This window comes from Pseudophryne corroboree, chromosome 7, assembly GCF_028390025.1.
Source record: "Pseudophryne corroboree isolate aPseCor3 chromosome 7, aPseCor3.hap2, whole genome shotgun sequence".
Classification (NCBI taxonomy): Eukaryota; Metazoa; Chordata; class Amphibia; order Anura; family Myobatrachidae; genus Pseudophryne; species Pseudophryne corroboree.
Genome location: NC_086450.1, coordinates 179340404 through 179357276, shown reverse-complemented (window position 1 = coordinate 179357276; position 16873 = coordinate 179340404). Strand labels below are relative to the sequence as shown.

Here is a 16873-nt window from a genome sequence, read left to right as displayed (position 1 = left end):
AAGAACCAACCAATCAGCTCCTGTAATTTTTTAAACACAGCCTGTAACATGACAGTTAGGAGTTGGTTGGTACATTGGGGCAGATGTATTAACCTGGAGAAGGCATAAGGAAGTGATAAACCAGTGATTTGTGTAAGGCGATAAAGCCACCAGTCAATCAGCTCCAATATGTAAATTAACAGTTAGCTGATTGGCTGGTGCCTTTATCACATTGCACATATCACTGGTTTATCACTTCCTTATGCCTTCACCAGGTTAATACATCTGCCCCATTATCACCATCCAATGTATCACTCTTCAAGGCTTGATAAATCTGGGCTATAAATGTACAAAATGTTATCCATGTCAAACTGTGTAGCAGAAATGAACAAGTGTGTGTAGTGGTAATAAGACACAGCATTACATTTCCCCCCAGGGAATAAAATGTACAATCCAAACATGAGTTTTAATCATGAGTTCCCTTTAAAGGGACAGGTGAGACAAAACATGAAGGTCATACACAGCATACAGGATCATGCTCCAGAGGTCAGAGACGGGACACTGGCCTAAGATTAACAGCCCCTAGAAGACAGAACTGGAGTCTTAGCACTGTGCAGTCTATACCACCTGTAGATAAATGAGCAGCACCCATCCAGGTGATGTCACTCAGAGGTCAAGTTATCAGTTCATGACATTACATTATAAAATGTTCTTAAAACATTGGAAATAAAAACAATTCATAAAAAGCAACAAAAAAGTGTTTAGACAGAAACCATAAACCCGAAGTCTTGCTACAGTCCACCAATTCCCCCTGACGTCATATGCAATACCCCACAGTATGACACTGGTCCTGTGGCTGAGGGTGCACTGTAGTCTGTTAGAAGCAGCACTTGAGGGAGGTACCTTCCTATTACATCATATCCTAGTGGTAGCCTGTCCATCTACCACAGGGTTCAGAGCCTCTAGTTGGGTGATTATCGTGGAGATGTACGGCCTATCTAGGTGATCAACCACCATCATGGAGGAGAGAAGTAACTGTAATTCCTGGGAGTACCTACGAAATGGAAACAAATGGAAATATACAACATAATAGCTAGCACCGTAAACGTTTAGAAAAACTTTGGATGGTAAATACATAAAAAAATTCCAGATAAAAAAGGCAACAACAAAAAAACTTAAAAAATGTAGGTTTTAAAAATAATAAAAATTCTGCAGATTGCGCAATTTACTCTTCATATATTTTACTTTCCAAAGTTTCATTTCTGCTGCGGGGTACACTGGGCTTCACAAGGATAAACATCGGGGTGTAGAGTAGGATCTTGATCCGAGGCACCAACAGGCTCAAAGCTTTGACTGTTCCCAAGGTGCACAGCGCCGCCTCCTCTATAACCCCGCCTCCGTGCACTGGTGCTCAGTTTGTAAGTTGGTGCCATGCAGCCCATTTATAGTTTAATTTCAGAAGAAAAGAAGAAATTTTGAAGACTTCAAGGGCTGCAGCTTTTATGTATGTCAAATGGGCATCCTCTGCTGCAGCTCCATGACTCCCCCAGCGGCGCTGTATACTCCCGCTCCCTGGTTGCCGGGTAACTACAGCGGAGAATCCAGTGTCCTTCTATTAGTCACACACACTCGCCGCTGACCTCCAGGATCGCGTGGCCGCAGGTACAAGGGGAGGTAAGGGGTCTCTTTGGCCCGCTATTACCGCGATCCGGCGCGGCCATGGGAGGCGGGCCGCGCGTGCTGGCATGGACACTGTAAAGGGCAGCCGCTCCACTAGTCACTGGGACACAGGTGAGGGTTTTTCTCTTATAAAAACCCATTTTTAACAGCCCGCAGCGCCCGGTGGGGAAGCTAGCAGGGGGATAAGGCCTAACCAGTAGCCCCTCCCCCAGCCCCAGGGCGCCATTTGGGTAAATGTTCCCGCCCTGGAGCTGCATATCTCTCCCTCACTCCCTGTCAGTCGCCATCACACGGAGCTGCGCTGTTCCTGGGACTGCTGGGGCAAATCCTCCTCTGTAAATGTAATGCTCGTCAGCGCTGTGCATTTTACAGGACACTTAAGTATTCTACCTGTCAAGGGACAGTGTTAGTTAAGAAAGAATGCATACATTCAGGGCTGTGTGGTACAAACGCCCTGTGATATACATCCAGTATCTACTGTGTTTTGTTATATCTACTGTTTACATATATAGCTATACTGAGTATTACTTTGTATTGCTAGTCCAGTGCAGTTTTATGGTTGTATAATTCCTGCATGGTACGCTTGTGACTATATATGTGTGTGTGCATGTAGCTGCTGCGTGGCTGCCATCTCGGGTATTTCTCTCAGCGTGCTACTCCTATATTCTGTAACCTGAGGGGGCTGAGCGTTTCAGGTTCTCTGAATAATATAGGTATTTCACAAGATGTACTTGCTGTGTATTTTTCTTTGTGATTTATAGTCACTAATAATTTATATATCTATGTGTACAGAAAAGTGCAAATAGCGCTACAACCCAAATATTCTATAACCAGATATCCCCAAATGGGAGATTTTAAATTAAAGTGAAACAATAAATAAATTGGTCAACACTCCCAACTCAAATGGTGTCGCAACCAGATTTAAAAAAAGTCCAATTCCCAAGGGAACTTCGTTTTCAAAATTGTTTTAGTGGTAAATCAGTTGCGCTTTCAGTGTTTGTGAATAGTTCATTACAAATCCTTAGATGAGTTAAAATATGCGTACCAGACATACGTAGAACAGTCGCCTTATATAAAGTGTCTTTGCGTCGGGGTGTCCCTTACTCGTACTGACTCTCCGTTTCAATCCGTCCAGGTGTTGGTGTGGAGTTTGTACATATATGCAAGACAATGTATCAGTTCTAAGAGCTGACGGTTTGTGCTGACGGGAAAGTCACACTACACTGGGAGTTCTTGCTAGGTATAGCGCTGCTAAGATTGTACCAGGTTGCCCAATATTGTGCTTATTATTATGTCAGCTACACGAGGCAACAGAGCTGGGGCTTCTCCCACATTGCGTGGTGGTGATGCCGCAGACACTTTTGGGGAAAATATGGCAGCATAGAGTTCAGGTTCAGGGGCTTCCTTACCCCCCAGTGGGTCTGTAGCACCGGGGGCAACAAATTACCCACCTTGGGCTACCTTTTCCACGCTGTTAAATATGCTAGTAACTAAACTGACGCCTCCTGTGGGACCACCTCTGCCAATGCAGCAGTTTATGGTCCCTGCAGTCAATCCGCCATGGGTGGATCAAATCTCAACTCAGTTACAGCACTTGAACTGGTCACTGACTAAATCTAAATCTCACTCTCGCCCACCTAAGACTAAGACGTTTTCTAAACGGGCCGCTACTTCCTCTCAATCCACTGCTATTCCAGACACATCCTCTGAGGAGGATGGTGCATATACTGACCCCACAGACACGGACTCTGATGGGGAAGGGAAGTCAATGGTGGAAGTCCCTGATTTGATTGAGGCTATCAGGCTCATTCTTTAGGTCTCTGATGAACCTGAGCCTGCGGCTGTCTCTAAAAAACAGGACAGATATAAATGTAAGAAGGTGGTTAAACAAGTTTTACCTCATTCTCAACACCTGGCTGACATACGTCAGGAATCCTGGGAAAATCCGGGAATGAAATTCACACCGCATAAGAGACTGTTGGCTCGCTATCCTCTCTCTGCGGAGCTATGTAAAAATGTGGAAACTCCTCCACCTGTAGATTCTCATGTGGCACGCATGGTAGTTTCCTCTGCTCTGCCAGTAACTACCGTCACCTCTCTGAAGGAACCGACGGACAGACATGTGGAGGGTTGTTTGAAAGCGATTTACACCCTAACGGGGGCTGTGCATAGGTCAACCATTGCAGCAACATGGGCTGCTGAAGCTGTTGAGGAGTGGGCTCAGGAGCTAGAGGCGGAGCTGCCTTCCAACGTATCTGAGCATGCTCTACAACATCTCTCATATATTGCCACGGCCTCTCTGTACCTTAAGGAGGCGGCCTCCGATGCCGGGGTGCTGGCAACCAAGGCTGCTACTACGTCCGTCTTGGCCAGACGTATCCTTTGGTTAAGATCCTGGTCGGTGGATTTGGATTCCAAGAAAACCCTGTAAGTGCTTCCTTTCAAGGGAGACACTCTCTTTGGAGAAGACCTCAATAAGATTGTGGCTGATCTGGCTACTGCTAAAACAGCTTGCCTACCTAGTACGGCTCCCTCCACGCAGAAAGCTAAAAGTACTTTCCCTCGGCCCTTTCGTCCTCCAGGTAAAGCAAAAGGTCAGGAGTACCCAAAGCAAGCTCGTGCTTCCAGACCTGCCAAGCCCAGTTCAAAGCGGGCCTGGGCTGCTCGTCAGCCTGCTTCCAAAACTGACAAGCCTGCCACATGTTGGGGCGGGCCTCCCTATGGGCCGACTTCTAGGTTTTGCCCAGGAATGGTTGAAGACCACTTCCGATGCCTGGGTAAGGGAAGTCGCCACTCGAGGTTACGCCATACCCTTCAAGAATCGTCCCCCTTATTGATTTTGCCTGACAGATGTTCCTCTGGACCCGGTGAAGGCAAACACTCTGCATTCGGTGGTACATTCCCTCCTGACCACAGGAGTGGTAGTACAGGTGCCTCTGGCTCAGACAGACTAGGGGTACTATTCACCGCTGTTTCTAGTCCCGAAACCATACGGGTCCTCGCGGCCCATTCTCAATCTGAAGTCCTTGAACAAGTATGTGCGGGTCTCCAAGTTTCGCATGGAAACTCTGCGCTCTATTGTTCTGGCCTTGCAGCCTGGGGACTATATGGTCTCCCTGGACATACAGGATGCCCACCTGCATATTCCTATTGCAGTGTCTCATCAGCAATATCTGAGGTTTGCGGTGGGCAACCTTCATTACCAATTTCGGGCGTTACCTTTTGGTTTGACAACGGCTCTGCGAGTTTTCACCAAAGTGATGGCGGTGATGACGGCTGTACTCCGCCGTTAAGGGGTCGGGATCCTACCGTACCTGGACGATTTGTTGATCCTGGCGAATTCCCCAGAACTTCTCCTGTGTCATCTAGATCTGACGGTCCGGTTCATGAAAGCCCACGGGTGGCTAATCAACTGGAAGAAATCCTCCCTGGTTCCTGCTCGGAGCATGCTGCACCTGGGAGCGTTATTGGACACTCACAACCAGCGGTTGTTCTCGTCTCAGAAGAAAGTCCTGAAGCTTCAGGACAGGATTCGATGCTTCCTATCTCGTCCGCTAGTGTCGATTCCTTCGGCAATGCAAGTGCTAAGTCTCATGGTGTCGGCTTTCGACATGGTGGAGTATGCTCAATTCCATTCTCGTCCTCTACAGAAGTTAATTCTGACCAAGTGGGACGGCCTGCCTCACCGGATCAGATCTCATATGATCTCCCTGTCTCTGGAGGTCCACCTGTCACTGAGCTGGTGGTTTCAGGACCATCGATTGAGCAGGGGCCATCCCTTCTGAATATCCAACTGGGTCCTGCTGATGACGGATGCCAGTCTGAGAGGTTGGGGCGCGGTGTTGGAACAACACTCCCTTCAGGGTCGGTGTACCGAGGAGGAGTTTCTACTCCCGATAAACATTCTGGAACTGCGGGCAGTGTTCAATGCGTTAAACCTGGCCCAGCATTTGATACAGAACAGACCTGTTCAAGTACAATCGGACAAAGCCACCACGGTGGCATACATCAATCATCAAGGCAGCACTCGAAGCCACATGGCAATGAGGGAAGTATCACGGATTCTTCAGTAGGCAGAACGCCATCTGCCGGCCATATCCGCAGTGTTCATTCCGGGGGTCCTAAACTGGGAAGCAAACTTTCTCAGTCGTCAGGAAGTACACGCCGGAGATTGGAGCCTTCATCCAGAGGTGTTTCAACTTCTCGTGGACATGTGGGGCCTTCCAGATGTGGACCTGATGGCGTCTCGACACAATCACAAGGCTCCGGTCTTCGGAGCAAGGACAAGGGATCCTCAAGCAGCGTTCGTGGATGCTCTTTCAATCCCATGGAACTTTCGGCTGCCGTACGTGTTCCCTCCGGTGTCACTCCTGCCCAGAGTAATATGGAAGTTTAAGCAAGAAGGAGGAAACCTACTTCTGATCGCTCCGGCGTGGCCCAGGCGGCATTGGTTCTCCGATCTACAGGGCCTCTCAGTAGATCGTCCCCTTCTACTTCCACAACGACCAGACCTCCTTGGTTCAGGGCCCTTGTGTTTACCAGGACTTGGCCCGTCTGGCTTTGACGGCATGGCTCTTGAAGCTACCGTCCTGAGGGCCAAGGGTTTTTCTGAGGCGGTCGTTCAAACTATGTTGAAGGCCCGTAAGCCGGCTTCTGCTCGGATTTACCATAGGGTCTGGAATGCTTACTTTACTTGGTGTGCGTCTCACAATAATGACGTTTTCAAGTTTAGCACGGTCAAACTGTTGGCCTTCCTACAACAGGGCCTGGGCTTAGGCCTTCGTCTGGCCTCCCTCAAGGTTCACATTTCTGCCTTGTCGGTTTGGTTTCAGAGAAAGATTTCTGCCCTACCTGATGTTCATACATTCACTCATGGCGTGTTGCGGATTCAGCCTCCTTATGTTCCTCCGGTGGCCCATTGGGATCTGTTGGTGGTTCTGGAGGCCTTGCAAGAGTCTTTGTTTGAACCTCTTGCCTCTGCTGACTTTAAGTGGCTTTCCCTTAAGGTGCTGTTTTTGCTGGCTATTGCTTCAGCTAGAACGGTCTCGGACTTGGGTGCCTTATCCTGTAAGTCCCCCCATTTGATTTTTCACCGTGATCGGGCGGTTCTTAGAACGCGACCGGGTTATTTACCCAAGATGGTGTCTTCCTTCCACCTTAACCAGGAGACTGTGGTTCCGGCCTTTAATTCTCCTGAGTGGTCTTCCAAAGAGCGGTCTTTGGATGTGGTACAGGCTTTCCGTATCTATGTGAAGAGAACATCCTCCATTAGGAAATCTGATTCTCTGTTTGTACTGTGGGGGTAATTCCAAGTTGATCGCAGCAGGAATTTTGTTAGCAGTTGGGCAAAACCATGTGCACTGCAGGGGAGGCAGATTTAACATGTGCCGAGAGAGTTAGATTTGGGTGTGGTGTGTTCAATCTGCAATCTAATTTGCAGTGTAAAAATAAAGCAGCCAGTATTTACCCTGCACAGAAATAAAATAACCCACCCAAATCTAACTCTTTCTGCACATGTTATATCTGCCTCCCCTGCAGTGCACATGGATTTGCCCAACTGCTAACAAAATTCCTGCTGCGATCAACTTGGAATTACCCCGTTTGATTTTCACAAACGTGGCTGGCCTACTTCCAAGCAGACCCTGGCTAGATGGATTAGAATGGTGATTGCACATGCTTATGTACAGGTTGGTCTTCCAGCTCCTGCTACAATCAAAGCCCATTCTACTCGGTCGGTTGGACCTTCTTGGGCGGCCTACCGTGGTGCGACCTTTGAACAATTGTGCAAGGCGGCTACGTGGTCCTCAGTGAACACGTTCATAAGGTTCTATGCCTTCGTTACTTCCACCTCCCAGGATGCTTCCTTTGGACGCCGGGTTCTTGTGCCCGCTACAGTACGTCCCCTCCCATAAGGAACTGCTTTAGGACATCCCCGATGTTAATCCTTGTGGAGCCCAGTGTACCCCGCAGCAGAAAACGAGATTTATGGTAAGAACTTACCCTTGTTAAATCTCTTTCTGCAAGGTACACTGGGCTCCACAGGGCGCCCACCCTGACGCACTTAGCTTCTTTTGGTTGGTATGGCATTAGCCGCTGACACCCTCTCCTGTAGTGAGTGTGTGGTGTAATTGGCTACGAGCGATTGTCGTCTCTGGTACCTGCTATTGCATTGGACTGGTTAACGAAACTGAGCTCCTGTGCACGGAGGCGGGGTTATAGGCTGTGCATCTTGGGAACAGTCAAAGCTTTGAGCCTGTTGGTGCCTCGGATCAAGATCCTACTCTACACCCCGATGTTAATCCTTGTGGAGCCCCGTGTACCTCGCAGAAAGAGATTTAACAACGGTAAGTTCTTACCATAGATCTCGTTTTCAGTTTTCGGAATAGCATTAAAGAATAAAAAATAATCTGAAATAAGGAGTAAAAACTTGTGAAAACAGACAGAAGAAATAGATGGGTCCAGCTATATTTAGTAAAATTCTGCATGTGCAATTTTTCCCATTTTATATTAAGGACTTGAAAAAGAAATGTAATGCATTTCCATTAAGATTCAGAGTTCCATAATGCACTGCACAGAGCAGAAGATGCTGCTAGGTGAGAGCACAGAACTACTGATGTCTGCGTCTTGTAGGATTTACATGTCTGAGCCCAGGCACACAAGTACTAATGTTACCTGTTATTTTCAGGGATTGAAAGATTATTCTGGACAGCCAGAGCCACACTGTCACCTTTCTGGAAGATCATGTCGTATGGGCCCTCCCCAAACATCATGGAATACAGCACACAGCCAAGAGACTGGAGGAGAATGTGTGAGATTAATACATCTGGCCTGTTCCCTTATAGAATAGTAAAGGAGACACAATGAGAGGCCACTGAATATTTCCTACCCAGATATCTGTCCTTTCATCAATCACACAGTTACTGCTGACATTGAATAGCTCTGGTGCCCGGTAGGAGATGGTACATCGTTGTGCAGCCCAATCCTAGGAGACAGAACAGGGTGAAAGACGATTTGGCCAGTACAAATTGTCCAATTACATTGGGGACAAAGATCCTCAATTTTGCATTGCCCATATTTCATCTGGTCTTTTGGTCTAATTAACGTAACCAAATATTTGGCTGATTTGTCCTCATGCTTTATAACTAAATCAATAACAACGATGAACAGGCAAAACCACCACATTTGAAACCCCAGAATGGAACTAATCACTTTGGGCAGGATTTCTATAATATTCATTTTATTCGGGATTGACTCAGGGGATAGTCAATGCAAGCTATGGTTGCTGAATTCTGGCTTATTCCTTTTACCACATTACTTCTGCAGGTAACAACTACTGCACATGAGGGAGAGGCAAGATAAAGACTGTGGGGGGAATTCAATTAGACCCGGTGATTACTGGGTGTGAAAAAAGGTTGTAGACTCTAGTTTTAATGGTTATTCAATTAGAGCCCCTTTTTTTTTTTGAATAGAGTATTTTTATTCAACACAATAGTTAACGATACAGACATTTCAGTGTATGCTGGGGGACACAATTGGCAGTATACAATATACCTCTCCAATCAAGATAAATACATAATAATCATTCCATGAAGATACAGTTCCAATTATTTTCAACCCACAGTATACAGATTTTCTGAAGTCCATAAATAGATCATATTCCACATACTTAACATTTTCAGTTTTCTCCCCGATATATCTTAGTAAACACCCCAACTAGATGGGCCAGATATAGCCCACTACCCCCCTGAGACAAAAAAGAAAAAAACAACCTAAATAAGCAACACAAACCCATCAAGCCTAGGCTTACACAATTGTGCGATGTGAGGTACAATAACAATATAAATAAAATAAGGGAGAGAGAACACCGGCTCGGTGCCACGAGGCCCAGAGAACGCAACCCCGGCAGGGCTAATACGCCCTAAATCTGAAGGGCAAGGGATGAGTATGTAGAGTTGATCCAAGGGGACCATATTTTCTCGTACTTGGTAAGGGCATTATTTTTCATGTATATATAGCGGTCCTTCAATACGGTGTCATTCACCAGAGCTTTAAATGTGGATACCGTAGGAGAGTGCGGAGCCATCCATGTCCGCGCAATACACACCTTGGCAAGGGCATACATACTACGGGCATACATGCCCTCTCGCTCAGACCCAGAGTCAGGTCCACCCGCCCCCAAAATACAAAATCTCGGAGTCAGCATATCTTTCGATATCCCCGTATGTACCAGAATCGACCCGCCCCCCGCCCAAAACGCCTGCAAGGATGGACATTCCCACACAAGGTGCCAGAAGGATCCTCCAGAAGCCCCGCATTTGAGACACCTGGCAACACCCCAGCCCCAAATCTGGTCAGTCTATTTGGCGTCATATATGATCTATGCAGAATAAAGAGTTGTATCTGTTGGAACCGTAGTGATTTGGCGAACTGGCTCGAGTTCCCCAGCGCAACCTCCCAATCCTCCACATCTATGGGGCCCAAGTCGTGCTCCCAGCGCTCCCGAAGGCTCGAGAGCGGGTCTGCATGAATTATTGTAAGAAGGTACGAGTAAGTGAAGGAAAGCACCTTGACTCGACCCAGTGACTGCAAAAAGGTCTTTATGGGGAAGGGGAGGAGCACCGGGGGGGGGGGAGTCCCCGAACTGCGACTGCAAGGCGTGCCTGAGCTGTAAAAATCTATAAAAGTAAGAGTTCAGAGGGCCAAACTCCCCCTTTAGTTGCTGAAAAGATTTCATTACGCCAGCGCTATACAGTTGGGATATAGAATTTATGGAATACGGGGCCCACACCGCCCCACCCTCCAGAGACCCCAGCTCATGGAGTGATGTAGGGTGCCAAAGGGGAGTATCCGGGTCCATACTATCATACCCAAGCAGACCCTTCATAGCTATCCAGATTTTCATGGCCTCGAACACAATCGGAGGCGAGAATCTGGAAACACTCCCTCCTACTAGAACCTGCACCGGGAGAGATCCGGATAATAACACCCAAGAAATGCCCAGTATAAACCAGCATCCACCACTCCTCGGAGCCAAATACCGATATGTGACAACTGGGCCGCATAGTAATATAGTTGGACGTGAGGCAAGGCCAAGCCACCATCAACTTTTTGTCTGGTAAGGGTATTTAATTTTATTCTGGGTCTTTTATTGGCCCAGATCAGAGACGTTAATATACTTTTTAATTTCTTAAAGAAGGCCGGAAAGATGTACACAGAGGACTGCAAGAGTACATACAATAGTTTGGGCAAAACTACCATCTTAATGAGGCTAACCCTACCCGTCATTGTCAGCGGGAGTTTACACCAAGCTCTTGACTTGCGTACTATGAGCTGTACGAGTGGGTCAAGATTCAAGGGTATAAAGTCCGAGGGGTCGTTAGTAACCTCAGGTACTTAAACTGGCTTGTCCAGCATAGTGGCATGGAGAGCTTCGGGGCCTTGGGAGGAGAACCCATAATGGGCATTATAGACGATTTGGACCAGTTTATGCAGAGACCAGAAAAAATACCAAATTTCTCTATGACCTGCAACACAATAGGCATATCCACAACATAATCGTGGAGGAATAACAACAGATCATCCGCATAAAGGGCTATTTTGTCCGTGCAGGGGCCCGTGTCTACTCCCCCAATGTCCGGGTGCGACCTAACCAAGCAAGCCAGAGGCTCGATGGCTATGGCAAACAAGGCAGGGGAAAGGGGGCAACCTTGTCTGGTGCCTCGCGACAAAGAAAAAGTGGAAGAAATGTAGCCGTTGACCGAGATCCTGGCGCGCGGACTTTGATATAGCAGTTTGATCCATCGTATAAAATTAGGGCTGAAGCTCATACATTTCATGACTCCCCACAGGTAGGACCATTCGACGCTGTCGAATGCCTTTGCTGCATCCAATGAAACCACTACTGCGTCCGAGGGGAAGTCGTGAGGAGCCTGCAAAATAGTGTATAGCCTGCGCAAATGAATGGACGTGGATTTCCCCGGCATGAAGCCGGATTGATCCGGATACATTATAGATTTAATAACTAGGTTGAGCCGGACCGCTAGGGTCTTCGCCAGGATCTTGGCATCGGTAGGGATAAGTGAGATCGGCCTGTAGGACTCCAAGAGTGTGGGATCCTTACCGGGCTTTGGGAGTACTATAATAATGGCCTCGGACATTGAGGGAGGAAGTTGATTAGTGGTAAATATATCAGCGTACATCTCATGCAACTTAGAGCCAAAGAACTGTATGTACAGCTCAGTGGGAATACGGTCGCTTCCCGGGGACTTGCCATTGGGAGACATCTCCACCGTCGCTGTTACCTCCTCCAAAGTCAAGGGCGCGTCCAGAACGTCTCTAGCCTCGGGGGAAAGTTTGGGAAGGGGAATATCGGTCAGATACCTGTCTAAGTCCTCCATGGATCACGTCAGCTGAGTGTCATAAACCTCTTTAAAGTGTGAAAGGAACAGTTGCGCAATGTCAGGGGTGTTATTTACCGTGGAGCCGTCTGGACCAGACATCTGCACTATCGTAGTCCCAGGACGGTCATAATGCACCAAATGGGCCAGTAAGCTACCCGGCCTGTCCGCCTGCATGTGAATGTTAGTGGCCCTAAACAACAGGGAGCGTGCATTTTTATCCGAAAGGTGAGCTAACCAAGCCTCCTGAGCTACCAGCCAACGAGCCTTTAACGCAGAGGTGCCCTCAGCCAAATAGCGGGTCTCTAGGTCCCTGCATTCAACTTCAAGCTGCCTCTCCGTCGCCCTACACGCCATATTGCGGGCAGCAATTTTGCCAATCAGTGTACCGCGTAAATAAGCTTTGAACGTATCCCACACAACCGGTGCCGGGGCCGAGCCCACATTATCCGCATAAAACCCCTCCCACTTTGACGTTAAATCCAGACATTCTCCCAGCTGGGCCAACCAGGACGGATGCAACCTCCAATATGAGTGTCGCCTCCGGCACTCCCAATGCAGAGACAGCAGCAGGGGTGAATGATCGGACACCCCCCGTGCCTCGTAATGAACATCGGTCATACTAGTAAGAGCTCTGGTGAGACCAGGGCCAGGTCGATTCTGGAGAAGGAGCTGTACGTACTGGAGAAGCATGAGTATTGCCGAAGCTTAGGGTACCGAGCCCTCCAGACATCCACCCATTGCATACTATGTAAAAAATCTGCAAACTTAGAGTTAGTTGTAGATGGGCCACCCCCCGCCCCCGAGAAGACCTCCATCTGTCCATAGAGACATCCAACACATTATTAAAGTCCCCCAAATGACAGGGGTATGAGGGGAAGCAGCAATAAATGAGGCGGCCCTCTGTAGGACATCATACGAGAACGGGGGAGGAACATACACAGACAATAGGAAGAAATTACGGGAGTTCAATTTACATTCTAGGAATACAAACCTACCATATGGGTCCGTATTTACCTTGATCAACTCAAACTGTACAGTCCTTTTTATCATGACCGACACCCCTCGGGAAGAGGAGGAGTGAGAGGAATGATATGCCCACCCCACCCAAGGCCTGCGGAACGACAGCAGTCTATTTCCCTCTAAATGAGTTTCACTCAGGCAAATAATGTCCGGGCCATACTTCCTAATCATTTTAAATACGAGGGATCGCTTTACTTTATTATTAATGCCCCGGACATTCCACGCCAAGATTTTTAAGGCAGACATGGCAACCAGTGTACCGTCCTCGATGCGTCACTCATAGCTCCCACAATGCGAATGAGAAGTCCCATTATCAACGTTATTCGGGCGTCCACCTGCCCGTATAGCGCTCCACCCTTGAAACCATATTGTCCGCAGGCCCCGGGCCAAACCCCCCTAAATAGCACATCATCACCTCACAATTTAACAAATAACTGTATAGAAGCCATAAAATTAAAAAAAACGAAAAAATAACAGAGAAACAAACAACAGTCCCAGAACATCCCCCCTCCCCGTATACCTCCCCGAACTGTGGCATACACATATCCCTAACAGAACTCTATCCCTGGAGATCCGACAGCCTACGGCAGTGCTATGCGTGGCATACAGATCCACAAAACCCCCAATACCAAAACTTATGCGTATATAACACTACACAGTAAAGTCCAGAACCACTAAAACATGAGGAAGCTCCCCGGATTTATACTTGCATACTGCAGGCCCATGCGGAAAGGAAACTGGGTGTCAGACCGGAGCCAGCTGGCGGACACCTGGAGCATATCTGTCCAGCCAGGCCGCCGCCTCCCTCGGAGAGTTGAAGAACTTGGTTTCCCCATCCGTCACCAAATGCAGCCTAGAGGGGAACAGCATTGAATAGGAGATTCAGATCGCAAAGACGCCGCTTAATGGGCATAAACTGAGCCCGGTCTTTTTGGACGTCCGCTGCAAAGTCCGGAAATGCCGCCACTCGGACACCGTTCCGAAGGAGGGGACCCTTCGCACGGCCCAGGCGCAAGACAGAGTCCCGATCTTTATAGTGCAAGAATTTGGCAATAAATGTCTGTGGCGGGGCGCCTGGGGGCAGAGGCCTGAAAGGTACCCGGTGAGCCCGCTCCACTGCGAACTGGGATGTAAAGGATTCAGGGCCATACGCCTCTTTCAGCCATGACTCCAGGAATTCCTCAGGATATGCCCCTTCCTCCTTTTCTGGTAGGCCCACAAATCTCACATTATTTCTGCGAAGTCGGCCCTCCATATCCAGGAGTTTAGTTTGCAGTATCGAGACTTGCTGTGTAACCGCAGATACAGACCGCTGAGGTCCTCTAGATTGGAGACCCGCGTCTCTGTTTCGCCCACTCTCTCCCGGACTCGCTGGACGTCCTGGCGCAACAATGATAAATCGCACTGCACCTTCTCCATTTTGTCCGACAGGTGTTGTTCGCTGGCCGCTATGGCCTCCAGGACTTGCTGAATGGAAGGAGCAGATGGCTGCATGTTTGCCCCCGAGTCGGCCCCGGCCGGGGGAGTCGGTCCGGTGGGAGGGGAGGGCTTAGGAGATGACTGCGTCGGGAGGGTAGCAGGCTGGCGGGCAAACTTCTCCAATTTAGCCGCGGCCGTGCTCTGGCCGCCCCTCACCATAGTATCAAGGCCCAAGCTGCGCTCAAAGTCCTAATATTCAGTGGCAGGGAGTACAGTGGAGGATGATAATTGCAATATCAGCTGCACTCCAGGGCCCAGATCATCCAGCAGTAATACAGAAAGGGGATGGGGGACCAGCAGGCCTCAGTGAAAATAAGAATTTACTTACCGATAATTCTATTTCTCGGAGTCCGTAGTGGATGCTGGGGTTCCTGAAAGGACCATGGGGAATAGCGGCTCCGCAGGAGACAGGGCACAAAAGTAAAGCTTTTACAGGTCAGGTGGTGTGTACTGGCTCCTCCCCCTATGACCCTCCTCCAGACTCCAGTTAGGTACTGTGCCCGGACGAGCGTACACAATAAGGGAGGATTTTGAATCCCGGGTAAGACTCATACCAGCCACACCAATCACACCGTACAACTTGTGATCTAAACCCAGTTAACAGTATGATAACAGAGGAGCCTCTGAAAGATGGCTTCCTAAACAATAACCCGAATTAGTTAACAATAACTATGTACAAGTATTGCAGATAATCCGCACTTGGGATGGGCGCCCAGCATCCACTACGGACTCCGAGAAATAGAATTATCGGTAAGTAAATTCTTATTTTCTCTATCGTCCTAAGTGGATGCTGGGGTTCCTGAAAGGACCATGGGGATTATACCAAAGCTCCCAAACGGGCGGGAGAGTGCGGATGACTCTGCAGCACCGAATGAGAGAACTCCAGGTCCTCCTTTGCCAGGGTATCAAATTTGTAAAAATTTACAAACGTGTTCTCCCCTGACCACGTAGCTGCTCGGCAGAGTTGTAATGCCGAGACCCCTCGGGCAGCCGCCCAAGATGAGCCCACCTTCCTTGCGGAATGGGCCTTAACAGATTTAGGCTGTGGCAGGCCTGCCACAGAATGTACAAGTTGAATTTTGTTACAAATCCAACGAGCAATCGACTGCTTAGAAGCAGGTGCACCCAACTTGTTGGGTGCATACAGTATAAACAGCGAGTCAGATTTTCTGACTCCAGCCGTCCTTTAAATGTATATTTTTAAGGCTCTGACAACGTCCAACAACTTGGAGTCCTTCAAGTCGTCTGTAGCCGCAGGCACTACAATAGGCTGGTTCAGGTGAAACGCTGATACCACCTTAGGGAGAAAATGCGGACGCGTCCGCAGCTCTGCCCTATGTCGAATGGAAAATTAAATAAGGGCTTTTATAAAACAAAGCCGCCAGTTCAGATACTCTCCCGGCCGAAGCCAAGGCCAGTAACATAGTCACTTTCCATGTGAGATATTTCAAATCCACATTCTTTAGTGGTTCAAACCAATTGGATTTGAGGAAATCTAAAACTACATTTAGATCCCACGGTGCCACCTTAGGCACCACAGGAGGCTGTATATGCAGTACTCCTTTGATAAAAATCTGGACCTCAGGGACTGAGGCCAATTCTTTTTGGAAGAATATTGATAGGGCCGAAATTTGAACCTTAATAGATCCCAATTTGAGACCCATAGACAATCCTGATTGCAGGAAATGTAGGAAAACGACCCAGTTGAAATTCCTCCATCGGAGCACTCCGCTGCTCGCACCACGCAACATATTTTCGCCAAATACGGCGATAATGCTTCGCGGTGACTTCCTTCCTTGCCTTTATCAAGGTAGGAATGACTTCTTCTGGAATGCCTTTTCCTTTTAGGATCTGGCATTCAAACGCCATGCCGTCAAACGCAGCCGCGGTAATTCTTGAAAAAGACAAGTACCCTGCTGAAGCAGGTCCCTTCTCAGAAGTAGAGGCCACGGATCGTCCGTGACCATCTCTTGAAGTTCCGGGTACCAAGTCCTTCTTGGCCAATCCGGAGCCACTAGTCTTACTCCTCTTTGCCGTATAATCCTCAATACCTTTGGTATGAGAGGCAGAGGAGGAAACACATATACCGACTGGTACACCCAAGGTGTTACCAGCGCGTCCACAGCTATTGCCTGCGGATCTCTTGACCTGGCGCAATACCTGTCCAGTGTTTTGTTGAGGCGAGACGCCATCATGTCCACCATTGGTTTTACCCAACGGTTTAATAGCATGTGGAAAACTTCTGGATGAAGTCCCCACTCTCCCGGGTGAAGGTCGTGTCTGCTGAGGAAGTCTGCTTCCCAGTTGTCCACGCC

General features: G+C 48.4%; 1 protein-coding gene across 4 annotated transcripts in view; it reads right to left on the bottom strand.

Moving 5' to 3' along the window:
- Nucleotides 1-426: 426 nt before the first annotated feature.
- Nucleotides 427-16873, bottom strand: part of STK16 (serine/threonine kinase 16) — a 105875-nt gene continuing 89428 nt past the window's right edge. For 3 of the 4 annotated variants that reach the window (XM_063933835.1, XM_063933836.1, XM_063933834.1), the window contains exons 6-8: nucleotides 8546-8641; nucleotides 8332-8453; nucleotides 427-1033 (exon numbers count right to left, since the gene is read on the bottom strand). In XM_063933835.1, coding sequence (XP_063789905.1) covers nucleotides 895-1033; nucleotides 8332-8453; nucleotides 8546-8641 — 357 coding nt within the window. In that variant the 3' untranslated portion in view covers nucleotides 427-894. Of the gene's footprint in view, nucleotides 1034-8015; nucleotides 8067-8331; nucleotides 8454-8545; nucleotides 8642-16873 lie in introns of all 4 variants that reach the window. The other variant, XM_063933837.1, reaches the window with a different exon arrangement.